At 33.6% G+C, this 24,645-nt stretch overlaps 3 protein-coding genes across 3 annotated transcripts; 2 read left to right on the forward strand and 1 right to left on the reverse strand.

The window, feature by feature from the left end:
* LOC144845760 (beta-1,3-glucan-binding protein-like) lies at positions 1-3,426 on the forward strand. Its single transcript, XM_078703191.1, has 10 exons — positions 1-49; positions 185-267; positions 419-493; positions 783-843; positions 1,010-1,192; positions 1,330-1,407; positions 1,798-1,915; positions 2,396-2,461; positions 2,678-2,822; positions 3,135-3,426. Exons 1-10 carry the CDS (start codon positions 1-3, stop codon positions 3,336-3,338), a joined length of 1,062 nt encoding a protein of 353 aa, XP_078559317.1. The 3' UTR covers positions 3,339-3,426.
* A 4,501-nt stretch (positions 3,427-7,927) lies between these two features.
* Positions 7,928-11,355, forward strand: LOC144845761 (beta-1,3-glucan-binding protein-like). The gene is made up of 10 exons (XM_078703192.1): positions 7,928-7,976; positions 8,105-8,187; positions 8,345-8,419; positions 8,737-8,797; positions 9,024-9,206; positions 9,353-9,430; positions 9,960-10,077; positions 10,394-10,459; positions 10,680-10,824; positions 11,137-11,355. The coding sequence occupies exons 1-10, from the start codon at positions 7,928-7,930 to the stop codon at positions 11,353-11,355; spliced, it is 1,077 nt and encodes a 358-aa protein (XP_078559318.1).
* Positions 11,356-12,047: 692 nt separating this feature from the next.
* LOC144844490 (uncharacterized) lies at positions 12,048-23,284 on the reverse strand. Its single transcript, XM_078701427.1, has 17 exons — positions 23,183-23,284; positions 22,587-22,693; positions 22,279-22,329; positions 21,841-21,956; positions 20,988-21,169; positions 19,833-20,080; positions 19,455-19,538; positions 19,179-19,265; positions 18,049-18,190; positions 17,830-17,930; positions 17,452-17,560; positions 15,431-17,347; positions 14,791-15,284; positions 14,228-14,387; positions 13,751-13,866; positions 13,577-13,666; positions 12,048-13,164 (listed from the first exon to the last, which is right to left on the reverse strand). Exons 2-17 carry the CDS (start codon positions 22,685-22,687, stop codon positions 12,441-12,443), a joined length of 4,722 nt encoding a protein of 1,573 aa, XP_078557553.1. The 5' UTR covers positions 22,688-22,693; positions 23,183-23,284; the 3' UTR covers positions 12,048-12,440.
* Between the last annotated feature and the right edge of the window lie 1,361 nt (positions 23,285-24,645).

A 24,645-nucleotide genomic window follows, 5' to 3' on the forward strand; every position in this document is an offset into this window, starting at 1 on the left:
ATGCTGGCTAAGTTAGCAACTTTCATCTGTTTCCTATCTGTTGTTACAGGTAAGTTTACATCTAATTTAATTTTCAGCAAAAAATAATTTAAGAAAAAAATTTGTTTTGTTAAATTATTAAATAAAATTTGTTTGTTATGCATTAATTAACAATAGTATGAATTGATTTTTTTTACATCTATAGGGGAAACTCTAATTTTCGAAGACACTTTCGATACCTTTAACTTGGATGTTTGGGAACACGAAATTACAGCCGGTGGTGGTGGAGTAAGTTTGAACAAATTAATTATTTTATATTTTTAGTTACGGTACGTTTTGAGAAACAGACAAGATAAATCCAATTGCTAATTATTTTCAATATTATTATACTGTTTTCATCATATTAAACCTATTTATCAGAATTGTTTTTTTCTTTTAGAATTGGGAGTTTCAGTACTATACTAACAATCGATCGAATAGTTACGTAAAAAACGACATTTTGTACATCAAACCGGTAAATATTGTTATCATTAATATCTTATTTTGATTAACGGAAAAAACACAAAAGTTAGAATAATACATGTAATAAGTTAGCTTTAAAGTGTTTGTTACAGAATTATTTTTTTTGCGGCAAATGTGTATTGAAAATGTTTCACAATGCCAATATTGGCCGTCACAATACTTTTTTCAGACCATTTTTTCCTTCCGACAATAAAAATATTAACATGTCATCACGTCATCAGACTGGATTATGCCTACAATTATTTCGTTGTTTATAATGTGTACCTTTAATTGAATTTCAGACACTGACTTCCGATAAGTATAACGAAAATTTTCTTTCAAGTGGGACTTTAGATCTTTGGGGTAAGTAGGCTACATTGATGGGCAGTGAGGAACAATTTAAGTGTAGGCCTATTAATTTAATAAAGCATTAGGTGCACACGAGTGAATTACAAACTGTTCTTCTGTTTACATGTAATTCACCTGATTGTATTTATTTATGATTACTGTGTCTTTTTATGTTGTGTAGGTGCATCTCCTGCTGATATGTGTACCGGTAACAGTTACTATGGCTGTCAGCGTGGAGGTAGCGCCACCAACTACATCAACCCAATCCAGTCAGCTCGTCTAAGAACTGTCAATTCATTTAGTTTCAAGTATGGAAAAGTTGAAATCGAGGCTAAGTTGCCTACTGGTGATTGGTTATGGCCAGGTAAGTAAGGACATTTTCTGTCTATCTCTGTACGACGCGGACTCTTTTTAAAAACAGTATTAATTGATAATTATAATTAATATTATTAATTAAAATGTGCTTAAATGAAAAATGACCTAGTAGTATATTTTTTTTAGCAATTTGGTTGCTTCCAAAGCATAACTCCTATGGTGGATGGCCTGCGTCAGGAGAGATTGATATTATGGAGAGTAGAGGTTAGTAAAGAATACAGTACGTAATAGGAGATTAGTAGTGTGATTACGGCAGAATTGCATCTTCTGCTAAAAAACGAATGTTTTATGTTAGTCTAAGTATAGATAGATCGATTATCCTTCAATTGAGACTGTGTCCGAATAACACCTCTATTAAAGTGGGATTGGAACCTTTAATAACGTAGGGCTGCACATCCATTGACTTAGGACTGCAGGCACCCTTTCTTCTTTCCGTTGTGAAGGTCTTAGCATTGTTTTGAAGTTAAATTAACACATTTATAAATTCCTAAACTAATATGTAAACTTACATGTGATTAGTGTTACAAGCATCTTCTACGTTAAAACAGGGAGCAACAACACACTTGTTACAGTGACGTAAGCTTATTTTTTCAGGAAACTTAGACTTAAAGGATTCAAACGGAAACGATGTAGGTGTTAATCAGATGGGTTCAACTCTTCACTGGGGTCCATTCTGGCCTTACAACGAATGGCCACGCACTCACGCAACAAAGTAAGTCTATATATGTTTTGCTTTACTAGGCGTTTGTCAGCATTAGGCAAAACTTTAGAGAAATTACCATACCAATGTAACAAAGACGCCCTCTTCTCTCATGAAACTAAACAGTTTGTTTAGCGTGAGTTCTTTTCGATTATTAAAAAGGCAAATTTTGGCCAACGGACTTAAGTAGTTTCTATTTCACCGAAATAAGTAGTTTCTATTTCACCGACATAAGTAGTTTCTATTTCACCGAAATAAGTAGTTTCTATTTCACCGACATAAGTAGTTTCTATTTTCTATTTCGAATTGAATATTGTTTTATGTTTCTACACTATATTTTTCACGTTTTCGGATACTTTTCCCACTATAATCCTCATTGTATCATAACATTTGAATATGTGTGGAAAAAAACATTAATTTTCTTTTGAAACTTTTTATTGAAACATTAATAAGCTTTGATAATATGTTCATGTATTCCTTTTGTGTATATAGGAATGATGACACTTTCAGATCAGAGTTCCATAAGTATGGCTTGGAATGGACAGACCAAAGCATTAAGTATGTTCTCATTTTAAAACAATCAAGTATACAATCCGTAATAAGTCTACCTTTTGAATTAAGGATTACGGATTTCTGTTCTATACTCACCAATTGTTCAATTAAAAAAAAAATAGGCCCAACTGGTTCTAAGAAAATGAAATTAAAAGATGATAAGAATTCAGGTACTACTAGTTCTTCTTTACCTGTAACAAATGTAACATTTTATTTTAACAGATTGTACGTTGATGATGTTCTTATATTGAATGTTGACCCTGGCAAGGGCGGATTCTGGGAGTTTGGAGAATTTGCCAAACAGGCACCAAACATTGAAAACCCATGGGCAAACAGTAATAATAAAATGGCTCCCTTTGACCAAGAGGTAGGTCAACATTACATGGTGTAAATAGTGTTTAATTTTGTTTAAATTATTTTGATTATAAGAATTAAAACCTTTTAACAACGTTGGAGAGACACGCCCTTTTTGGCGATAGTGTCAGTAAAAAGTGCCTGAATATGAACAAAGGCTGCAACGAAGAAATCGTGAAAAAATTTTGGTAAATGATAATCAATATTATTGTTCATGAGATGCATCTTTCTTACCAGCCGGACATAGAATATGGCTACACTCATGAAGGTATGTTGAGTCTCTTGTAGTTTCAAACATGTAATGCAATTTTATTCTATTTTGTAGTTCTATATCGTTTTGAACGTAGCTGTTGGAGGCACAAGTTATTTCAGTGATAGTTTTACGAACGGCGGTTATCCTAAACCATGGAACAACAACTCTCCGACTGCAGCAAAGGACTTCTGGGATGCTAAAGACAACTGGTATAAAACTTGGAAAGGTGAAGAGGCAGCCATGCAGATCGATTCCATCAAAGTATGGTCGCTTTAAATAGCGCCAAAGATTGTAACTTTACGTAAGGCCAATGGTAATCGTAGGCTTAAACATTAATTTAAAGAGACATACTAATTCGTACTTAATCACCTATGATTGCGATATATTATGCTGGGCATAGTATTACTAGTCATTTATGTTTATTTGAAGTGAATAATAAAAACAAATAATATTTGGATATCTGAATTATTGTTTATTTTTGCATTCATGCTTTTCATTGACACACAAGTAAACACTCCTCCTACATTTTTATACTATCAATATAAGAAAAGCAGTTACTAAAAAATATATTGAAAGTGCATCTAAAACTTTCAAAGCATATTTTTATGAAGACTTCACGACGTCCAGGATGCATTATTTTTTTCCTATCCAAGTAAGGCAGAAATCATGAATAATTCATTACCTTAATTATTTTCTATTATAAAGAATTGCAAGATAGCTGATCTACTGCCTAAATATACTAAACCTAACCCTCTAAATAAACTCTCTCAACTAAAAACATGTTCTTGAAAGACCTCGAACCGAGGGCTCCAGCGTATTATAGGCTTTACCACTAGACCAAACATTTCGGTTTGCAAACGCTGTTTCACAAATTATTTAATCTCTCTGCATCAGAGCCATTATATGGCTCTGCTCTGCATGCTTATATAGCGCCCTCTATAATGTCCCATATTATGTCATAATTATTCTAATGAATAATTCATGATGTCTGTCTTAATTGGATAGGAAAAAAAATAATGCCTACAGTAGGAAGTATTATAATAACCCAAATTAACATATGGATTTTAATAATCAATTTATCAGTAATATAATGATAAGCTATTTAAACAATGGAGTTCTTTGATATGGTAATAATTATGATTTCGTCATCTGGAAACGTTTCCCAACACGTACAACAATAATCTACCTATACTTGTATTTGTCGATGATAGATATATGCGATAATCGGCTAAAATGACCATAAAAGAAAAAATGGACATTTAGATGTTAACAATGACTATAACGACAGTGCAGTGAAGGTTGTCTATTAAAATATTAATGATGCCTACTAATAAAAACAAGAAAAATGCTAAATACTGTAGTGTTGATTCTAACGTTGTTTTTAAAACATCCAAATGTAAATGCTATTTCTAAAAAAATGCAATATGTACATGCTGTTTCTAAAACATGCAATAGGTACATGTTGTTTCTAAAACATCCAAATGTAAATGCTATTTCTATAAAAATGCAATATGTACATGCTGTTTCTAAAACATGCAATAGGTACATGTTGTTTCTAAAACATTCAAATGTAAATGCTGTTTCTAAAACATGTAAATGTAAATGCTGTTTCTAAAACATCCAAATGTAAATGTTGTTTCTAAAACATGCAAATGTAAATGCTCTTTCTAAAACATCCAAATTTAAATGCTGTTTCTAAAACATTCAAATGTAAATGCTGTTTCTAAAACATTCAAATGTAAATGCTGTTTCTAAAACATGTAAATGTAAATGCTGTTTCTAAAACATCCAAATTTAAATGCTGTTTCTAAAACATTCAAATGTAAATGCTGTTTCTAAAACATCAAAATGTAAATGTTGTTTCTAAAACATGGAATAGGTGCATGCTATTCACGTGTTGGAATATTTGAAAGATTATAATGTCAACAAATGCTAATTCAATAAAATATATCTTATCTATAAAGAACTCTTGTTTGAGTACCAAGCAGCTTATCAGATTGCTAATTTAATTATGAAAATCCATATGTTAATTAAGGTTATTATAACATCTATCTATAGTTATTACTCTATCTATATTAATATAATAGCGCACTCCTATAATATAATGTATCAAGTACACATTAACTCTAAACTATTATTATGTTTTGAGACTCCGTGTTTAAAGACAAAACGTGACATTAAAATTGGATTTCTGTGTCTTATTCTCTATTTATCGAGTGATACCAGCAGTAAAAAATGTACTTGTTAACTTTTTCACACTCCCTCCATTCAAAGCTTAAGACATATTATGGAGTATTTATTTCTCATAACTATAATCTTACATTAATTAATGAACAGGCCATGTACACATACTGCATTGTGCTAAACGTGTCGAATTGGGTTGTAAGGATGGGCTGAGTCGATGAGGAAAACAAAAACAGAGAATGATGAAAGCAAAAGGCGAATACTGAAAATGACACTGTAGGTATCAGTGACTGGATCTGAATGAAGGTATAAATGAAATAAGCAAAATAAAAGCTAAATCAAAACGATAAAGTAAACCAACTAGAACGAAATTACAGAGTGCAAGTGAGATCTGACAGAACTATGCCGTGTGCCACAAACTAACTGAAAGTCAGTTTATGGTACACCCATAATTGGAGATAAGTAAGAATATATAACGTAGACATGAGCTCCCTGATTGGGATAAAAGAAATAGCAAAAGAGTCAACATGATGGTGAATAGAGGGTGGAGAGAGTAAGAGTAGAAAATGAAGATAGCTAAATATAAACAAGTGAATAATTGTATATTGATAACAGTACTTTTGTTTCTAAAACATGCAACAGGAGCATGCTATCCACGTGATTAAAACATGGAGAACAACCGACAAGAATGTTTCCATTATGCCAAAGATAATATCATTACACAAAAAAGTAAATACAAATAATCTCATGAAATGAGAGATGAGGTTTCTTTCTCTCAAATTGTGGAAGTTTTGAACCAATAGTGTCATGCAGACATGTCTACTTTCTAAGCCTTATAATCATAATTTTGATTTAAGACATTATATGAATTGCAGTCTAAGTAAGTAAGTTTCCTAAGTAAGTAAAACCGATCGATCAAATCGTAATAATACAGCATGTACGGTATATGTGTTTACGCTGTGCGATACCTTGTTCTATTTTCTAAAAACTATTATATATTCAACGAATTGCATTGCATTTTTACGTGTAACATCACAACGACAAGAGCATAACGATTGTTGATTATTTGATATATTGAGATTGGTGGCGTTCTAAATAATTGTTCGCACGGCCATTTACATCATCATCACTGTCATCATCCTTGTACCAATCAACAGCATTTGTGGCAACCTATTGGTTACATAATGATAACTGTAGATTAAACTAGAAAAATATGCAATCTCATGTTTTGTGTTAGTTCTGTATGATATCATGTTAACATATGGAACATTCTTCCAGTGACGTCACATTATGTTGTTCAGTTCCAATCACGATATTAGCATGCGTCTATTGCATGTTGTTGAAAGCAGAACACCCTTTCATCACAATTATATATTTTAAATCTTCTCCTAGTGTTTTTGTTGTGTTTTTTTTTTTATAGAATTTGTTCTTATGAATTTAAAGAAAACAATCTTTTAACATGTTCTAACATTGTTTGATAGAATAAAAACTTTTGATTGGACAACCTACACATAGTAAACCAATAGAAGAGCGAACACTTGGCGATCCATCATTCCACGGAATGGATTGAATGAATGAAAATTGTTCGAATGCTATTTTTTATTTACGCCTGCTGTAGGCCTACTTGGTTATTTTTAAAGGCTATTTGGAACATTCTTTCACGTCACATATGTTGCTGTTGTTGTTTTGATAGAATAAAAACTTTTGATTGGACAACCTACACATATAATATATAAACTAATTGACGAGCGACCACTTGGCGATCCATAATTCCACGGAATCGAATGAATGAATGAAAATTGGTCGAATATTTTTTTTTTTTATTTAGGCCTGCTGTACTTGGCTATTGCAGCAAAGCCTTTCGTTATTCGAGGTTTTTGTAATTTTCTTTTTTTCTCACCTCTTTTCACTATATATTCATATAAAGCAAATGTGTAATTGTACTATAGCTTTTCCAGTCGTGTCTAGTCCCTATAACATACCCTATAACATATTTTTAGTCGCGTGGACGCGACTCTATAGTTCACTATGTCGGTCGGTCGGTCGGTCGGTCTGGTATCACTATGCGTTTTAGCACGCGACTTATGGCTGTTGGCCTTGTTGAAGATTAAAACATCTTTATGTATCAAAATAAAAGGTGTGAAATTATAATAAATGAAATACTGTAACTTATGTCAATTGTCTGCATAATCAAGCAATACATAACTAAATTAAAATAATTGTTTACATTATATAATTTTCTTCGTTTCTTCAGTCTTTCACATTCATATTCAATAGACCTAAATGTAGGCCTAGATTGTTAAAACAAAAAACCTCCCCAAAATATATAGCTTTATTAATTTCATGGGATTTCTATACTTTCAAGCAATATGTTGTAAAACAAACAACGGATGTAAAACGATGAAGATTAGGACAATAAACCTCAATAATAGATTATATAATAACTGTATCAACAGATAATAAGTTATCATTTCAAAATGTTGCATGTGGCTAATTTCCCATCAAATTCAACTGATAAATAAAATGTAATAATGTTTCTTTGTTTAATGTTATATCTTAGAAGTAAACACGTGATAGAGCACGAGATGCGCTCATGAGCTGTGGCTTATATAAGTGCTGATGTAGACCAGCAGAATTCATCAAACAAGCTGTGTTTTGCTAAGTACCTGAACTAACTCAAGATGCTGGCTAAGTTAGCAACTTTCATCTGTTTCCTATCTGTTGTTACAGGTAAGTTTACATTTAATTTAATTTTCAGGAAAAAATAATTTTAGAAAAAAATGTTTTGTTAAATTATTAAATAAAATTGGTTTTGCTATGCATTAATTAACAATATTATAAATTGATTTGATCTGTAGGGGAAACTCTAATTTTCGAAGACAATTTCGATACCTTTAACTTCAGTGTTTGGGAACACGAAATTACAGCCGGTGGTGGTGGAGTAAGTTTGAACAAATTAATTATTTTATGTTATATTTTTAGTTACGGTACGTTTTGAGAAACAGACAAGATAAATCCAATTGCTAATTATTTTCAATATTATTATACTGTTTTCATCATATTAAACCTATTTATCAGAAATCTTTTTTTTCTTTTAGAATTGGGAGTTTCAGTACTATACCAACAATCGATCGAATAGTTACACAAAGGAGAGCAAGTTGTACATTAAACCGGTAAATATTGTTATCATTAATATCTTATTTTGAATTTTTTTACGGTGTTTTTACACCAAAAAAGAGCAAAATTTTAAATAATACGTGTAATAAGGTAGCTTTAAAGTTTTTTTTACAGACTTCAGAATCATTTTTTCGCGGCAGATGTATATTGACAACGTTTCAAAACGCCGATATTGGCCGTCACAATACTTTTTTCCCAGAACATTTTTTCCTTCAGTTCGACAAAGATAATATCAAAGTGTAAGCAAGCCATATCCCATCAGACTATGCCTACAATTTGTTGTTTAAATGTGTACCTTTTAATTGAATTTCAGACACTGACTTCCGACAAGTATAACGAAAATTTTCTTTCAAGTGGGACTTTAGATCTTTGGGGTAAGTAAGCCTACATCGGTTTAAGTGTAGCCTATTATTTCTATTAAATTTAATTATCAAAGCATGGGAACACGAGAACGCCACCAATCGCAACATAACAAATGGTTCTTATAAAAAATAAACACACTGTAATATTATTTCACAATGATGTTTCTTATGAAAATAAATTGAATTGAATTGAATTGAATTGAATTCTTTTTTATTTTCTTATTATGTTGTTGTGTAGGTGAATCTCCTGCTGATTTGTGTACCGGTAACAGTTACTATGGTTGTGAGCGTGGAGGTAGCGCCACCAACTACATAAACCCAATCCAATCAGCTCGTCTAAGAACTGTCAATTCATTTAGTTTCAAGTATGGAAAAGTTGAAATCGAGGCTAAGTTGCCTACTGGTGATTGGTTATGGCCAGGTAAGTAAAGCCATTTTCTGTCTATCAGCTGTGTACGACGCTGACAAAAGCTTAACGTTCTTGTACACGTGAAAGGAAACAGTAGAGAAGTAAAATGTGCTTAAATAAAAATAATTAACTTAGTAGTGTATCATGTTTTTTTTTAGCAATTTGGTTGCTTCCAAAGCATAACTCATATGGTGGATGGCCTGCGTCAGGAGAGATTGATATTATGGAGAGTAGAGGTTAGTAAAGAATAGAATCTTCTGCTAACGAATGGTCTATGTTAGTATAATTATATAGATCAATTTTCCTTTAATTGAGGTTATACGCCAAATGCTCGAATGTAATGTTTCGCTTCTTGTTTTTGTACAGAATTGGCACTTTATTAACTTAGAACTGACACTCTTTTCTTCTTTTCGGTTGTAAAGGGTCTTAAAATGATCCAGAAGTTGAAGTAATACATTTTTCTAAATGTCTAAATTATTATGAAAAATTACATGTGATTGTTACCAGTATCTTCTACATTCTTTCTTTCTTTTCTTTCTTTCTTTTATTCAATTTTTCACACTTCAAAAATAATACAAGTTATGTGAAACATTAAGGTAATCAAACTAATTTAAACAAAATATATAGAGAAACTTGTACAACAAAGAAGTGTGAAAGGAGGTCAAATAAGTAAGACACTTTAAGCTTGACCCCCTAACAAGACTGCAGTTAAAACATGGAGCAGCAAAACCATGGTTACAGAGACGTAAGCATTTTTTTTTTCAGGAAACTTAGATTTAAAGGATTCAAACGGAAACGATGTAGGTGTTAATCAGATAGATTCAACTCTTCACTGGGGTCCATTCTGGCCTTACAACGAATGGCGACGCACTCACGCAACAAAGTAAGTCTATACCTTTTGTTCTAATATGCTTTTGTCAACATTATGCACATCTTTAAATTAATGAACCAATGCAACACAGAGACGTACTCTTCTCTCATTAAACTAAATACTGTAGTTCGTTTAGCATTAGATCTTTTGGTAGTTATCGTTTTTGATTATTTAAATGGTCAATTTTGGCCCACCGACATAAGTAGTTTCTATTTTCTATTTCGAATTGAATATTGTTTTGTGTTATGTTTACTTTTTCTTTTGACATTTTGTATTGAAACATTAATAAACTTCGATATTTGTATTTGTGTTCTTTTTATGTATATAGGAATGATGACACTTTCAGATCAGAGTTCCATAAGTATGGCTTGGAATGGACAGACCAAAGCATTAAGTATGTTGTAATTTTAAAACAATCAAGTAATAAGTCTACCTTTTGAATTAAAGAAATTATTAAGGATTTCTGTTCTATACTCACCAGTTGTTCAATTAAAAAAAAAAATAGGCCCAACTGGTTCTAAGAAACTGAAATTAAAAGATGATAAGAATTCAGGTACTACTAGTTCTTCTTTACCTGTACTGATTGAAACAAATTTAACATTTTATTTTAACAGATTGTACGTTGATGATGATCTTGTATTGAATGTTGACCCTGGCAAGGGCGGATTCTGGGAGTTTGGAGAATTTGCCAAACAGGCACCAAACATTGAAAACCCATGGGCAAACAGTAATAATAAAATGGCTCCCTTTGACCAAGAGGTAGGTCAACATTACATGGTGTGAATAGTGTTTAATTTTGTTTAAATTATTTTGATTATACGAATTAAAACCTTTTAACAACGTTGGAGAGACACGCCCTTTTTGGCGATAGTTTCAGTAAAAAGTGCCTGAATATGAACAAAGGCTGCAACGAAGAAATCGTGAAACAAATTTGGTAAATGATAATTAATATTATTGTTCATGAGATGCGTCTTTCTTACCAGCCGGACATAGAATATGGCTACATTCATGAAGGTATGTTGAGTCTTTTGTAGTTTCAAACATGTAATGCAATTTTATTCTATTTTCTAGTTCTATATCGTTTTGAACGTAGCTGTTGGAAGCACAGTTTTTTTCAGTGACGATTTTACGAACGGCGGTTATCCTAAACCATGGAAAAACAACTCTCCGACTGCAGTAAAGGACTTCTGGGATGCTAAAGACAAGTGGTATAAAACTTGGAACCCTGATACTAACAATGGTGAAGATGCAGCCATGCAGATCGATTCCATCAAAGTATGGTCGCTTTAAATAGCGCCAAAGATTGTAACTTTACGTAAGGCCTATGGTAATCGTAGGCTTAAACATTAATTTAAAGAGACATACTAATTCGTACTTAATCACCTATGATTGCGATATATTATGCTGGGCATAGTATTACTAGTCAATAATGTTTAATTAAAGTGAATAATAAAAAAATAATAATGTTTGGATATCTGAATTATTGTTTATTTTTGCATTCATGCTTTTCATTGACACACAAGTAAACACTCATACATTTTTATACTATCAATATAACAAGAGCAGTTACTAAAAAATATATTGAAAGTGCATCTAAAACTTTCAAAGCATATTTTTATGAAGACTTCACGACGTCCAGGATGCATTATTTTTTTTCCTATCCAAGTAAGGCAGAAATCATGAATAATTCATTACCTTAATTATTTTCTATTATAAAGAATTACAAGATAGCTGATCTACTGCCTAAATATACTAAACCTAACCCTCTAAATAAACTCTCTCAACTAAAAACATGTTCTTGAAGGACCTCGAACCGAGGGCTCCAACGTAATATAGGCTAAAGCCTTTACCACTAGACCAAACATTTCGGTTGGCAAACGCTGTTTCACAAATTATTTAATCTCTCTGCATCAGAGCCATATATATGGCTTTGCTCTGCATGCTTATATAGCGCCTCTATAATGTCCCATATTATGTCATAATTATTCTAATGAATTATTCATGATTTCTGTCTTAATTGGATAGCAAAAAAAATAATGCGTCCAGGATAGTAGAGTAGAACCCTCCTTTACTCTATCCAGGAGAAACTTTCCCATGAAATGAATAAAGAAACTGAACGAAATCTTCAAGAGTAAATATTTCAGTAATAGACAGCAAATGAGCACATCAATAACACACACTAAGTCTACTAATGGCGACTTTAATTATTTGAATTCTTTATAAAAAAAACATTTATATTTAACATGTCACCAAATAAGACAATTTATATTATCAAAAAATGTTCATTACATTTTTTTCAGTTTGCTACGGTACATAAACTAGAAACTCAGAAGTTAATTATTAATTTAATTAGTACTATTATACGTTTACTTTCACTAAAGTAGTTTTGGCAGTTGTTTTAAGCGATTAACGTCTAGTATGTTACTAACAGCCGCACTATCAGATTGGATACCTTGTGTACCCCTATGCTGTATACCTTGTTCAGCTTTATTTGTAATAGTTTGAAGCGGTGTTCTTGGTGAGTTTACATTCCCAATATTCCATGAAATGTTCTTTGCATCTCTTAAATCTTTTTTTCTATTACCAAACACAAGTATAGGTTTAGGCGTGCCTGTGATTTCTTCTCCTTTAGTGTCATTGATTTGTGGAAATGGTTCAACCATACTCTCTTGTTGTCCAATAATTGAATAATCATCTTCGCTTGTTTCAACTCGCTTCCTCTTCTCAACTTTCTTTTCCTTCAGTTTCTTTTTTATCTTCTTTTTTCCTTTCTTATCTGTCTTATTATTAAGATTCATAGATGTGTCGAGTAGTCCATATTTTTCCATGTATTTCTTGCTTGCAAATGACCAGTTGACCGCACCCGCAGTGCTGATATCAACAGCACTTTTCTCAGATAGCTTATTAAGCATTGTTGTCTTTGAGAGCTGGTTGTTAGAGCTCTGGAATGCTTCAGATAAGGTAGTAAGTTGTTGATCACTCAGGTACTTCATAGCTATTGCGTTTGCTTCCATGCTAAGGTTGCTACTGTCCATTGAGTAGTTCACCATAGAAACATCAATTATCTTTGGAAAGACTGTTGATAAACACATGCTTTGTCTAAAATAAACAAAATTAGAAGAGGATTTAGTGTCATATACATGGCTGCAGTCGCGTGCTCAAGTTAGTGTTTACCAACCGACCGACATAATGAGCTGTAAGTAAAAATCTTAAAGAGGTATTGTCTACCTAAATAAAGATGTATTCACACCATTTTGTAGTTTTACTAACATTATCCAATTGTTCCAAAAAAAAAAACAAAAAACAAAAAAAAACAATTGATTTCAAATTTTGATTTCACTCATTAAAAAATACAAAAAAAAAACAGTTAAATTTAACCAAAAACTGACTTTCAGACAATTTTTGTTTACATACAGTTTTAGCAGGTAAATACATTTTTATGCCGATTAACTTTCTGGAAATTTATTTTCTTAATATTCACCATTCATAAAATGAAAAAAAAAGAACATACCCAGTAGAACCAAACATCATCTCATCGTCAGCCGCCTCTTCTTCCTCCGTATCATCATCCTCATCATTTGTATCATCTTCATCACTGTCACTATCTTCCTTCTTCAACTCTCTATCTTCCTTCTTCAACTCTCTATCTTCCTTCTTCAACTCTCTATCTTGTTTCTTCAACTCTCTATCTTGTTTCTTCAACTCTCTATCTTCCTTCTTCAACTCTCTATCTTCCTGTATTGGTTTATTCTTTGATGTGACTGTGTCTTCACTTCCTTTCAGCATCTGTTTGACTTTTCCCTGACAAAAAACCAACAATGTCAAAAAAGTAACAATATCAAGTGACATTTTAATAATTGTACTGCAGGCTCCTGGTCAATTCAGTGACAATCTGTAGCTTTGAATATTATTGTTTATTTATTGCCATAGAAATAATTAAATATTATTTAAAAATTAATACTATGTTTACAAAATGTGGTTGTACAATATTCAAAAACAATTGTCAAAAACACTCATAAAAAGAACAAAACAATTATAAGTATTTTACAATTACTGTATTGTATAAACACTATTTTTTGTTTATATATATAACCAATAACATATTTGTAATACATACATTTTAATATCTTTAAAAACGGTATTATTGCAAAAAAAAACTCACCAGCAAGTTGTCATAGAATTTAGCCTCATCTTTGTAAAGTAAACTATCTGCTTGATGTAATATGCTGCCCTCAATGAAGGCATCTGGTTTCCGCACGAGCATACTGGCACTTTCACCAAGTACAGGACTCACAATACTGTCATTAACAAATACAGTTTCTCTACAATAACAAATTTGCAAAAATAAATAATTTAGTACCATTTGTATATGAGTCAAGTTGCATTAGACTGCTAGAATACACAGCAACAAAAGTACTTCTGATAAACTCTAAAGCTCTATCTACACTATCAAACTTTATGCGACAACAAAATGTAATGGGCCCATATATGAACACGATGACATCACATCACTACCATATTTGGGCACATCACACTTTTTGTCACATACAGTTTGATAGTGTAGACAGAGCTTTAAACAATTTTAAAAGTTTACCTTTGGTTTCTTAACCAAGATGAATTTCTTTTCTTACAACTGTTTTATTTCATTCAATATTGAATAACACTTTTAAAATAGTTTGTAAGATCAATGAACAATGCTAGTTAAAAGAGGATGACAGAGTGTACCTTTTTGGAGATTTAACTTGTTCAACCGTACTGCTACAAAAACTCTGAAGATCAACAGCAACAACTGAAGATGCTAGACTTCTTGTGTCATTCTGAATCTGAGGGTCAGGTAGAGTGTCATCCAGGTTTGTGGCTGTGCTTTCTCTTGCAGATAGATCCTCTTCATTACTTACAACATCTCTTGCACGGTTGACAGGATTTTCTTTGATTTTCTGACAGCTGGGAGAACTTTCTAAACTTCTACTTCTTTCTTTCTGACATTCTGAAGTAAATGCGCTGTTACATTCATCCAGATGATTTCCTCTTCCTGGGCCATTGCCTTCATTCGACCAGCAAAGGCTAGCCCCAGTGTTTACGGAAGTGGTACACATTTGTTTCTTGTTAGATGAAGAAGATCTATCAGGATGTGATGTCTGCAGTGGTTGAACTGGTGTTGCTGGGGGTGTGAGCGGTGTTGGGATTTTAGAGGCTTGAGCTAATAATAAACTTTGAACCTGAGAACAATAATACAAAATAAATATTAATTTAACAAACCCATTTATAAATTGTCATCTTTTAGAATTGCTAAACATTTGAAATGATAAATACATATTTGTGAATTGCATTTTATAGTTTGTGCTGTCAATTATAATTTACTTACTTGAGCTTGAAGATCTTTGATCAGCTGTTCTTGTCTTTTCAACTGTTGAATAGTGTGTTCATCAGGTCCAGGTCTGTAAGCTGCCTGACTATCCAACTGTTGAATAGTGTGTCCGGGCCTACAAGCTCCATCATTTCCCATTCCCTGAATCGAGGAATAGTTTCTGGCGTCACTTATCTGATCTGATGAAGGATTAGAATGTTGAACCTCTCTATGATGTTCTGACATTTGAGTATAGCCAAGTAAATGGCTGTCATGATGCGTTCCCAAACTTGGTGTAGAAAGGTCAGTAGAATTTACTGTATGCATACCTGTACTATATCGTCTATCTGTCACATTGCTTTCAGTAACACAAGGTCTATCATAGTGCATTGTATTTTTAGATACAGTTGATTCAGCGGGATTCGTATGAAACATGCTTTCTTGATTTGAGCTAGGGCATTGGATCGCTGTAGGTGCACTCATTTTCCGATGTTCTGTAGAAGATGTCTTGTGAGAATTCTGCTCAGACATTCTCCTTGGATCTGGTCTACTATGTACATGATCATGCGATGTTATGAAAGGAGCACCAGTATACATGACAGGTGATTCATGGCACTGATGAACTGGATGTGATGATGTCCTTCCCAACATCATCCTACCTGATTTCATATCCATTACAGGATGATGTGGAGTGTCAGTGATTGGAATTTCTCTTCCAGAAGGTATCCTATGAGCACCAGTATTTTGCATACTTCTCCCATCCAATAGAAGAGTTTCATCACCTGTGTTTGGTAACCCTCTTGGAACAGTTGGAACTGTAACTTGAGGATTGATCATTATTCCACCTCTATTCACATCAATGCTTTTTGAGGACTGTCCTCGTACTGGTGGAGTACCAAGAGGAGTGTGCATGTTTATCACTTCTCTTACATACACCAGAGGTTGAGAGGTTGCAGTATTTTGCATACTTCTCCCATCCAATAGAAGAGTTTCATCACCTGTGTTTGGTAACCCTCTTGGAACAGTTGGAACTGTCACTTGAGGACCACTATTGAGCATTATTCCACCTCTATTCACATCAATGCTTTTTGAGGACTGTTCTCGTACTGGTGGAGTACCAAGAGGAGTGTGCATGTTTATCACTTCTCTTACATACACCAGAGGTTGAGAGGTTGCAGTATTTTGCATAGTTCTTCCAGAAATTGGAGGAGGAATATGTGGTTGACAATGCTGCCCACTTTGGTAGGAATGATGTCCATGGAAGACAGGACTTTGTAACATTTGTAGTGGTTGATGTTGCTGCATGTAAGAATGGGGATGGTTGAAACTTCTTGCAGAGGTAGATTGATGTAGCTGTGTTGGAGCAATATTTGGCCTTGCTTGATGTTGCTGTGTTGGAGGAACACTTGGCAGAGATTGATTTAGCTGTATTGGAAGATTATTTGGCAGAGATTGATTTAGCTGTACTGGAGGAACACTTGTCCTAACTTGATGCAGCTGTATTGGAGGATTATTTGGGAGAGATTGATTTAGCTGCATATGAGAAACACTTGGCCTAACTTGATGTAGCTGTATTGGAGGATTATTTGGGAGAGATTGATTTAGCTGCATATGAGAAACACTTGGCCTAACTTGATGTAGCTGTATTGGAGGATTATTTGGCAGAGATTGATTTAGCTGCATATGAGAAACACTTGGCCTAACTTGATGTAGCTGTATTGGAGGATTATTTGGCAGAGATTGATTTAGCTGCATATGAGGAACACTTGGCGTAGACTGATGCAGCTGTACTGGAGGAACACTTGGCCTTACTTGATGTAGCTGTATTGAAGGATTATTAGGCATAGGTTGATGCAGCTGTACTGGAGGATTATTTGGCATAGATTCATCAAAAAGTACAGATAACTCAGGAACTGAGGGCTTCAGGCTTGCATTCTGTAATTACATAAAACAATCATCAAAGATGTGGACTATAGTTTTCATCTTTGTTTTACTGCCATGAACATTTGATAAGGTATTTGGGGCCAAGATAAACTTACCTGATGAAGCAGAGGCTTGGGACTTGGCAGTGGTTTTGGTTCCTCAATTTCACCTGTTGATAATGATCTGGCGGTGGATGATCTGGATACAGAAGTCTTTCTAGAATGTCTAAAAACGTATTTGTATATTCAATACTAATTTTACAATATATAATTATTTATTTCTATTAAAAATTAAACGAAAAAAAAATAAGTAAATGATTTTGATATATATATATATATAAACTTTATGTAGACTGATGTACAGTACAACTTGTTCAATAAACATTGGTTGTTTTTACACAAGTTTGTGATAATACAAAATTATGGTTTATAAGAGAAAACTAAAGTAACACTTATTACTTAAATTATGATGAAGCTTTAAAGTGGTTGAAATACCTTTGTGGTTTGTGCTTGTGCATAGATTCAAGGAATGTGGCCTGCTGTGGTCCATCTTTAGCAGGACTCAGTTCTAGAAGTACTGGGGACTTCTTTGAATTCTATAACAAATTAAATTGTTACCTTTTTATTGGCAAAAGCATGAGAAATTATTATATATACTTTTAAAGAAATTGAAGTATGACCATTTAAATGGCAAGTTTAATTAGTTACTCTTACCTTCATACAGTGTAAATGTTCTTTACATTCATAAAGCAAAAATGAGACATCTTCTTCTAGAGGTCGACATTGATAGAAAAGAGGTTGCGAAGAAGTTGGAGTGTAGAGAACGACAAGAAAACATCCGGACTCAGAGAGTACTCTAAAAATAGATCATTAGACAATAACAATGTTTAAACAACAAGGCCAACAGCCATTAAGTCGCGTGCTACAATGCATAGTGATACCGGACCGACAGACAGACCGACCGACATAGTGAACTATACTGACCGAAATTACTGAACATGTTTAAAAATGTTGAAATGTTTAAAAACATTTATATTTTTTTAATTTACACGTGCGTAGCCTGTCACTTTTGACGTGCTCGTATAACATAATTTCTAGTTAAAAAGTAAGTCAAGAAAACAGAAATCGGGCAAAAAGAGTGCGCAATAACATTTAATGCGCAGTGCGCACGCAAAAATCTGCGCACTCATGGCAATTTTGTAAACGCTTAAAATTGCCTGAAATGTACTCTTATTTCATCGAAAATAAATTTTGAAAATGTTAAGCGCGCGTACGCATGCGTTACATGCGCTACGCACGTAATTGTATTGCCATATGATGATTTATGCCCTGAAATTTATGAGTACCAAATTTTATTTAATTGTGATTCATGGTTGTGAAGATATGATTACAAACGTGATTTCGTTAAATCGTGCGTAGACCGCGTAATTTTTTATTGCGCACCGTGAAAACATAACCACATCGATCCCTGGCCATAAGGAATATACTGTGAAAAATTGACTTAGCTAGATTAAACTGATATCAAGATAAGGTCAGAAAGCGATAAAACGCATAGTGATACCGGACCGACAGACAGACCGACCGACCGACATAGTGAACTATAGAGTCGTGTCCACGCAACTAAAAATTACATTGAGTTTGTGCTCCATACAAACACTGGGAGGAAACATGAAATATGAACAAAGAAATTATATATTTAACTTTTGTTTTGTTCATGTCAGCAAAATTGTAATTTTATTAGGATGTTAGTCAGTAGTATTGAGAAAAACAATTAGAATAGAGCTTAATATCATAAGAACTACATTGCTAGGCTAAAAAACATGTAAAAGATTCCAAGGTCATACCTTTGTTGTATGCTGTTATGGTACATAAACCTAAGGCAGGCTGCCCAAGCATGTGGACTGTACACTGAGAGCAACCCACTCAGCCACCTAATATAATAATGTATAAATAGTGTATCAAGTCAGTGGAAAACACAGCAAAAACAGTATATAACAACTCTTTCATCATTTAATGATATGCAAAACAATGTTTGTTGATGCGGTACACCTGGATTTGGGACCTTTTGGACCTCAAGAAAAGTCTGGTTTTGATGTTGACTGATAATTAAATTGACTTACAGGCCTACGATTGGTAGAGTAGCGATCTTGGGATCCGATTCAATCAACAATAACAGCTTCCTGGTTTGATCCATGGTCATATAACTAACAACAAACAAAAACAAATATGTATAGATTATTATGACAGGACTCTAGATGTGCTGATATACATTGATATTAAATCTCAAAATACTGGAATTTTACTATTGAAAAAAAAAAGTTTAAAAGAACAGGATCAGAATTTGTGTTTGATGGCTAAAGTAAACCATCACACATGGACTGACCCCAAAGTCTTTGGTTTTCTCAATTACGGAATGCATATAGAATAGTAGCAAGAAAAAATTTGGAAAAAAAGAAAAATCTGATTCAAGTTTCTGGTAGTTCCTGATTGTTACTTACCCCATTTTGTGTGTTTTCTGTATTTCGCTCAAACTCAACGGGCCAGACAGATTACGAGCTAGTGCTGTTGGGAGGATTGGCACAGGTGCTACCGCAATCAGTTCAAAGGCATTTTTAACAGTTACACAGTTTAACGTTATTGCTATGGTGACATGATCGTGGTGGTCATAACATGTACAGTGCGCCCTCAATGGGAGTAACATTCCAATTGCAAGCTTCTCCTTACTGCAAATTAAATGCTCAATCAACTGGAAGAAAAAGTGGTTTAAAGCTCAGGTACAGGCATGAATTTTAAATATAATATTTGGTTAATTGTACATAAATCAAATATTTGTAACAGAAATCAAATAAATAACATGAATTTCCCTTAATATGGCCAAATACAAAATTTGGCGAAATTCTTCCATAAAAACCAGGAAGACTTTTTTTCAGTAGTTAGGTAGTTAACCTAATGTAATAACATGTCTGGTGACTCCCTAGAAGGTGAAAAAAGATGGTGGATATACGGTGGATAATTTTTGCTATAGCATGAAAATAAAAATCTGAAGTTGAATAAAAATACCAGAAATGTAAAATTCAAGTTATATTACCTATATTTAGTCATCTGATAACATTTTTTACCACACCGTTTATTTTTCATAGCTTTTTAAAATGTCTCTCTATTTACAAAATTTGTGTACAAAAGAATAGAGATTTTACTGTGTAATTTGAACTATCCCCCCACTGATAAGAAAGTGCTTATTTTCAACAAGCTCGTGTAACACAATTAAAATCCCAAAAATTATGAGACATAGGGGAAACTATAGATCGATAATTATTGGAATGTATGATCAATAGAAATTTTTTGCCCGCACCTGGCCTTTAATATAAAAAATAAATCATATGCAAATAATCTCTCTTAAATGAAATATTTTAGCCAATGAATAGACAATTTTCGGAAACCAAATAACGATTTGTTTGTTGAGTATATTTTCACTATACTGTATTTTCCACATTGTCACTAAATTTATCAAATTGGTTAATAAATTTCAATCAAATGCTACCTTTTAATTTGCACTTTCATTAATTTTATGCTTTTTACATTTTCTGTTGATTGAGACACCCTGTATTTTAATTTTTGTGCTATATAAATTGCGCATTATCATTATTAATTACCTTTGCACTGTGAGTTATGTCCTGTTGTGAATGAGTAGGAAAATAGTCGGAGCTATTTTGGGCGATTGTAAGAGGTACAGCAAAGTCACCTGGGAGTAGTGTTGTAGGAACAAAGTCATTTCTACCAGGTAATTTGCTACCAGGATCAAATCTATCAATTATCAATGTTATGCCTTCATCATCTGTCGACAGAAATAGAGTAAGTGTGAATGCATGTTGACTGGAAGCATTTGATGGCTGACAAGATATTGAGATATGAATGAAATCATTTATAATGATGATTGTGGTGTGTTGGGATGTTTCCACAGGGCAGGATTCATGGAATGTACTATGTACTACAAAGGGGTGTTTCATAAATGTTTTATATATTCGTGTTGTAGCTCTCTTCTCGGATAGAATAGGCCAATGTCAGTTTATCCAGGTAAGCTAGGCACAAAATAGACCACTCACACTCATTACAATTACTCCTAAGGATGATAAAAGTAAATTGACTGAGACGTTGAGGAACTCAATAGTTCTTTTCAGAACTAAATATATATGGTGTACTGCAAAAGAACACTACATTGTTTGTAAAGGTTTCACTAAACGGGCATGGAAAAAGCAAAGGGAAATCAACAATGAAAATGATTAGTTCTTTGTTTTTTAAATCCTGTATTACTTTTGTTAATGTTATTTTTATATTTTTTACATAATTTAGTTTAAGTTTCCTTGTAAATAGGCCTATTGTTAAATAACTTTTTTTCCGTAACTTTTATTTTACTTACTCTGGATGCACCTTCATTTAAGAAGTTTGCCACTGTTTCAAAAGTGTAATTTTCAGTAAGTAAGTAACCGATTTGTTCAATTACATTACCTGAATTGAGTAAACAATGACCGATGAGAAAACAATGATACAACTTATTCTTGCTTTGAAGTGCATGTCGGTTAGCCAGCAACACAGCCCTTTCTGTCAGTTGTATTTGTGGATTTCTGAAATAAAAATAATCAGTTTTGTTCATATTTATTTTTCATGTTTTCAGGACAATTAAGTACATCATTTGTTATACTGAAGCACTTTAGCAAACTATCGTTGGCAAACGTTTTTTACTGTTAGGAGAATATTGTGTTTACAGGAGGCTGTCCATCCTAGAATGATATTGTTTACTCTATTTATCTAGTCATGTGTGTCTCTCTCAGATGGACAGCCTACAGTAACCAACACATCACCAGTGACAAACTCGGAGTGTTTGCAAACAAAAGTATGCAAAACTAGGCAAGTAGTAAGACACAAATAGTTAGCTATGCTACTTACCTATATTGTGCAAAATGTAATGGAATGGTTGAGCCTTGTGGTGTAGGATTCCTAGGAAAAAAGAATTTATAATAACAGTCTATTTTTGATAAAACTGGACTCAACAATTTTGGTGGTTTGGGGAATATTGTTCATTCTTAATCGGTATTTATTCAATAAAAAAAGAACATAAAAGATATGAAACATACTCGACAAAATGTCTTCAATTTAAGGTAACTTACTATACTTAGTTATGGCAGAAATAGATACATTACATAATAATTTTACACTGATGAAATTAGACAGAATAAGACAAATGAAAGTCTTACCACAGATATTTATTAGTAACTGGGAATGTGATATCCTTTTTAACAAGACCAGTTTTCAACTTGATAACAGCATTATTATTAGCAGACTTCTTTGGAAACATCTTTAACTAAAAAAAAAGGTTTGAATAGTCAAGATAGATAATTTATAACAAGTGATTAGTTAGCCTAGGCCTAGAGGCTAGCCTACTACTAGGCTAGGCTTGCCTTATATCTTCCTATTACAGTTTACACTGTACAGATCACCACTGATAAATTATATATTAGGGCCTAGGCTAGGCCTGGCTGGGCCATCCATGTACCCTCTCAATAATTAGGCACGAGTAAGCTAGCTAGGCCTAGCCTAGGTAGGGCGCCTCTCTAGCTAGCTAGCCTAGAAGGCCTAGTACCTAGCCTACTATCTAGGCCTAGGCTAATACTGACTGGCCTGTTAAGTATTATTAAGACTAGGCCTAGGCCTAGGCCTAGACTAGAGGAGGCTAGGCTAGCTAAGGACCTAGCATATCTATAGGCACACAGAGCTCAGGCCAGCCTACTTCTACTAACTATTTTTCTAGTAGGCCTAGTATAGTAGTAGGTTATTTATTGGTACTACTTACAATCAATAATCTGTCTTAGGCCTATATTTTTTGGATCGAAAATCATTGAATTTTAAACATCAAACCTCCCGCTCATTTTTTCTGGAATGAAGAAGACCAACTGTTTTGTTTTTGACGCACAAAACATCCGCCCTCTGTCGTCCAATCACAAAACACACACAGTACACACAATGAACTCTCTCCTCCTCCGATACACCACGATAGTTCTGAAAAGAACTGTTGATTTGGCCAGTGGAGCACAGCGATATAACAGAAATAAAGTCACTAAATGTTTATTATATATAGTGGTGTATATATCAACATTTGATTTCGCCATGCAAACCTTCAAACAATATAATATCCTTTGTGTTCCCTTTAGCAGAGTCAATGTTTACAATTTTGATGTTGTTAATCCAATTTACATTAGAAGATTGTCAAATCATGTAAAATATAACATTTTCCGAGCGGGAACCTAGCAGCTCCTCTCTTTTAGTTTGCAAAAGTAATCTCGAGAAGAACTTCATGTGGAAAAGAAGCCCACCCACGAGTACTAAAAATGAAGGAGCACATGGGCTTCTTTTCGAGGTTTTATGGCAGTCTATTTAATGGAAAATAATGCCATGCAACTTTGTTTCTGATTTTAAAAAAGGTCAGGCCTGACATTTACAACCCTCAAAATATCTCTCTTTCATAATCAAAAAATCAATTCAAAAAAAAAAAAAAAAAAAATATCCGTAGAGGTTCGAACCCAATCTACTAGATTTAGGAGGACCCAAACCTGAGCATTACCCGTTAGGCCACAAAGTAGTACATGACTGAACAGCTGATAATAGTCTATTTATACGTGTATTACGTAATTCATCATTACGTCATATATATCATATTAACGTTGTTCAAACCAATATGATCAGTTAGCTCAGTCGCCTGAGCGTCGTGTTAACAACACGTATGTCGTGGGTTCGATTCCCACGCTGGTCGGTGGAATAGAGTTAAAGGCATGCGGCCACTGTGTTTGGGGTTCACAGAATTATACGTCCCCCTTTCCACCACACATCATGAGGCGACAACATCAATGCATCTGGTGATGTGCTGGAAACGACCCCAAAAGGCTGTGGCAGGGCCTTAGTGCTGAGGCAGGGAGAGCACATTTAACATCTTTTTTTTTATTTAATTTTTTTTTTTCAACCCGTATTCGATCTCGTAAATTTTAGGTTTGCCGCCCTCAATTTTAAAAGAAATTGAATTTATATTTTCATCGCAGGTGTACGAAACGGTTTGGTATGCCGTGCGTTGTTATGCAATGGTTGTGCAGGTGTAGTGGGAAAGATGGTATTGTTCATTCGCGGTCAACACGCCACACTGTTAAATTTTGATTTTGTTAATCAATATTCCTACATGGTAGTAGCGAAATGTCCGATTCGTGCAAGATATTGTATTTTAATATGTTATGAATACGTACACGTTTATGGTAGTTGGTGTGTATG

The sequence above is a fragment of the Antedon bifida genome, chromosome 6 (genome assembly GCF_963402885.1).
Source record: "Antedon bifida chromosome 6, ecAntBifi1.1, whole genome shotgun sequence".
In the NCBI taxonomy this organism is placed as follows: domain Eukaryota; kingdom Metazoa; phylum Echinodermata; class Crinoidea; order Comatulida; family Antedonidae; genus Antedon; species Antedon bifida.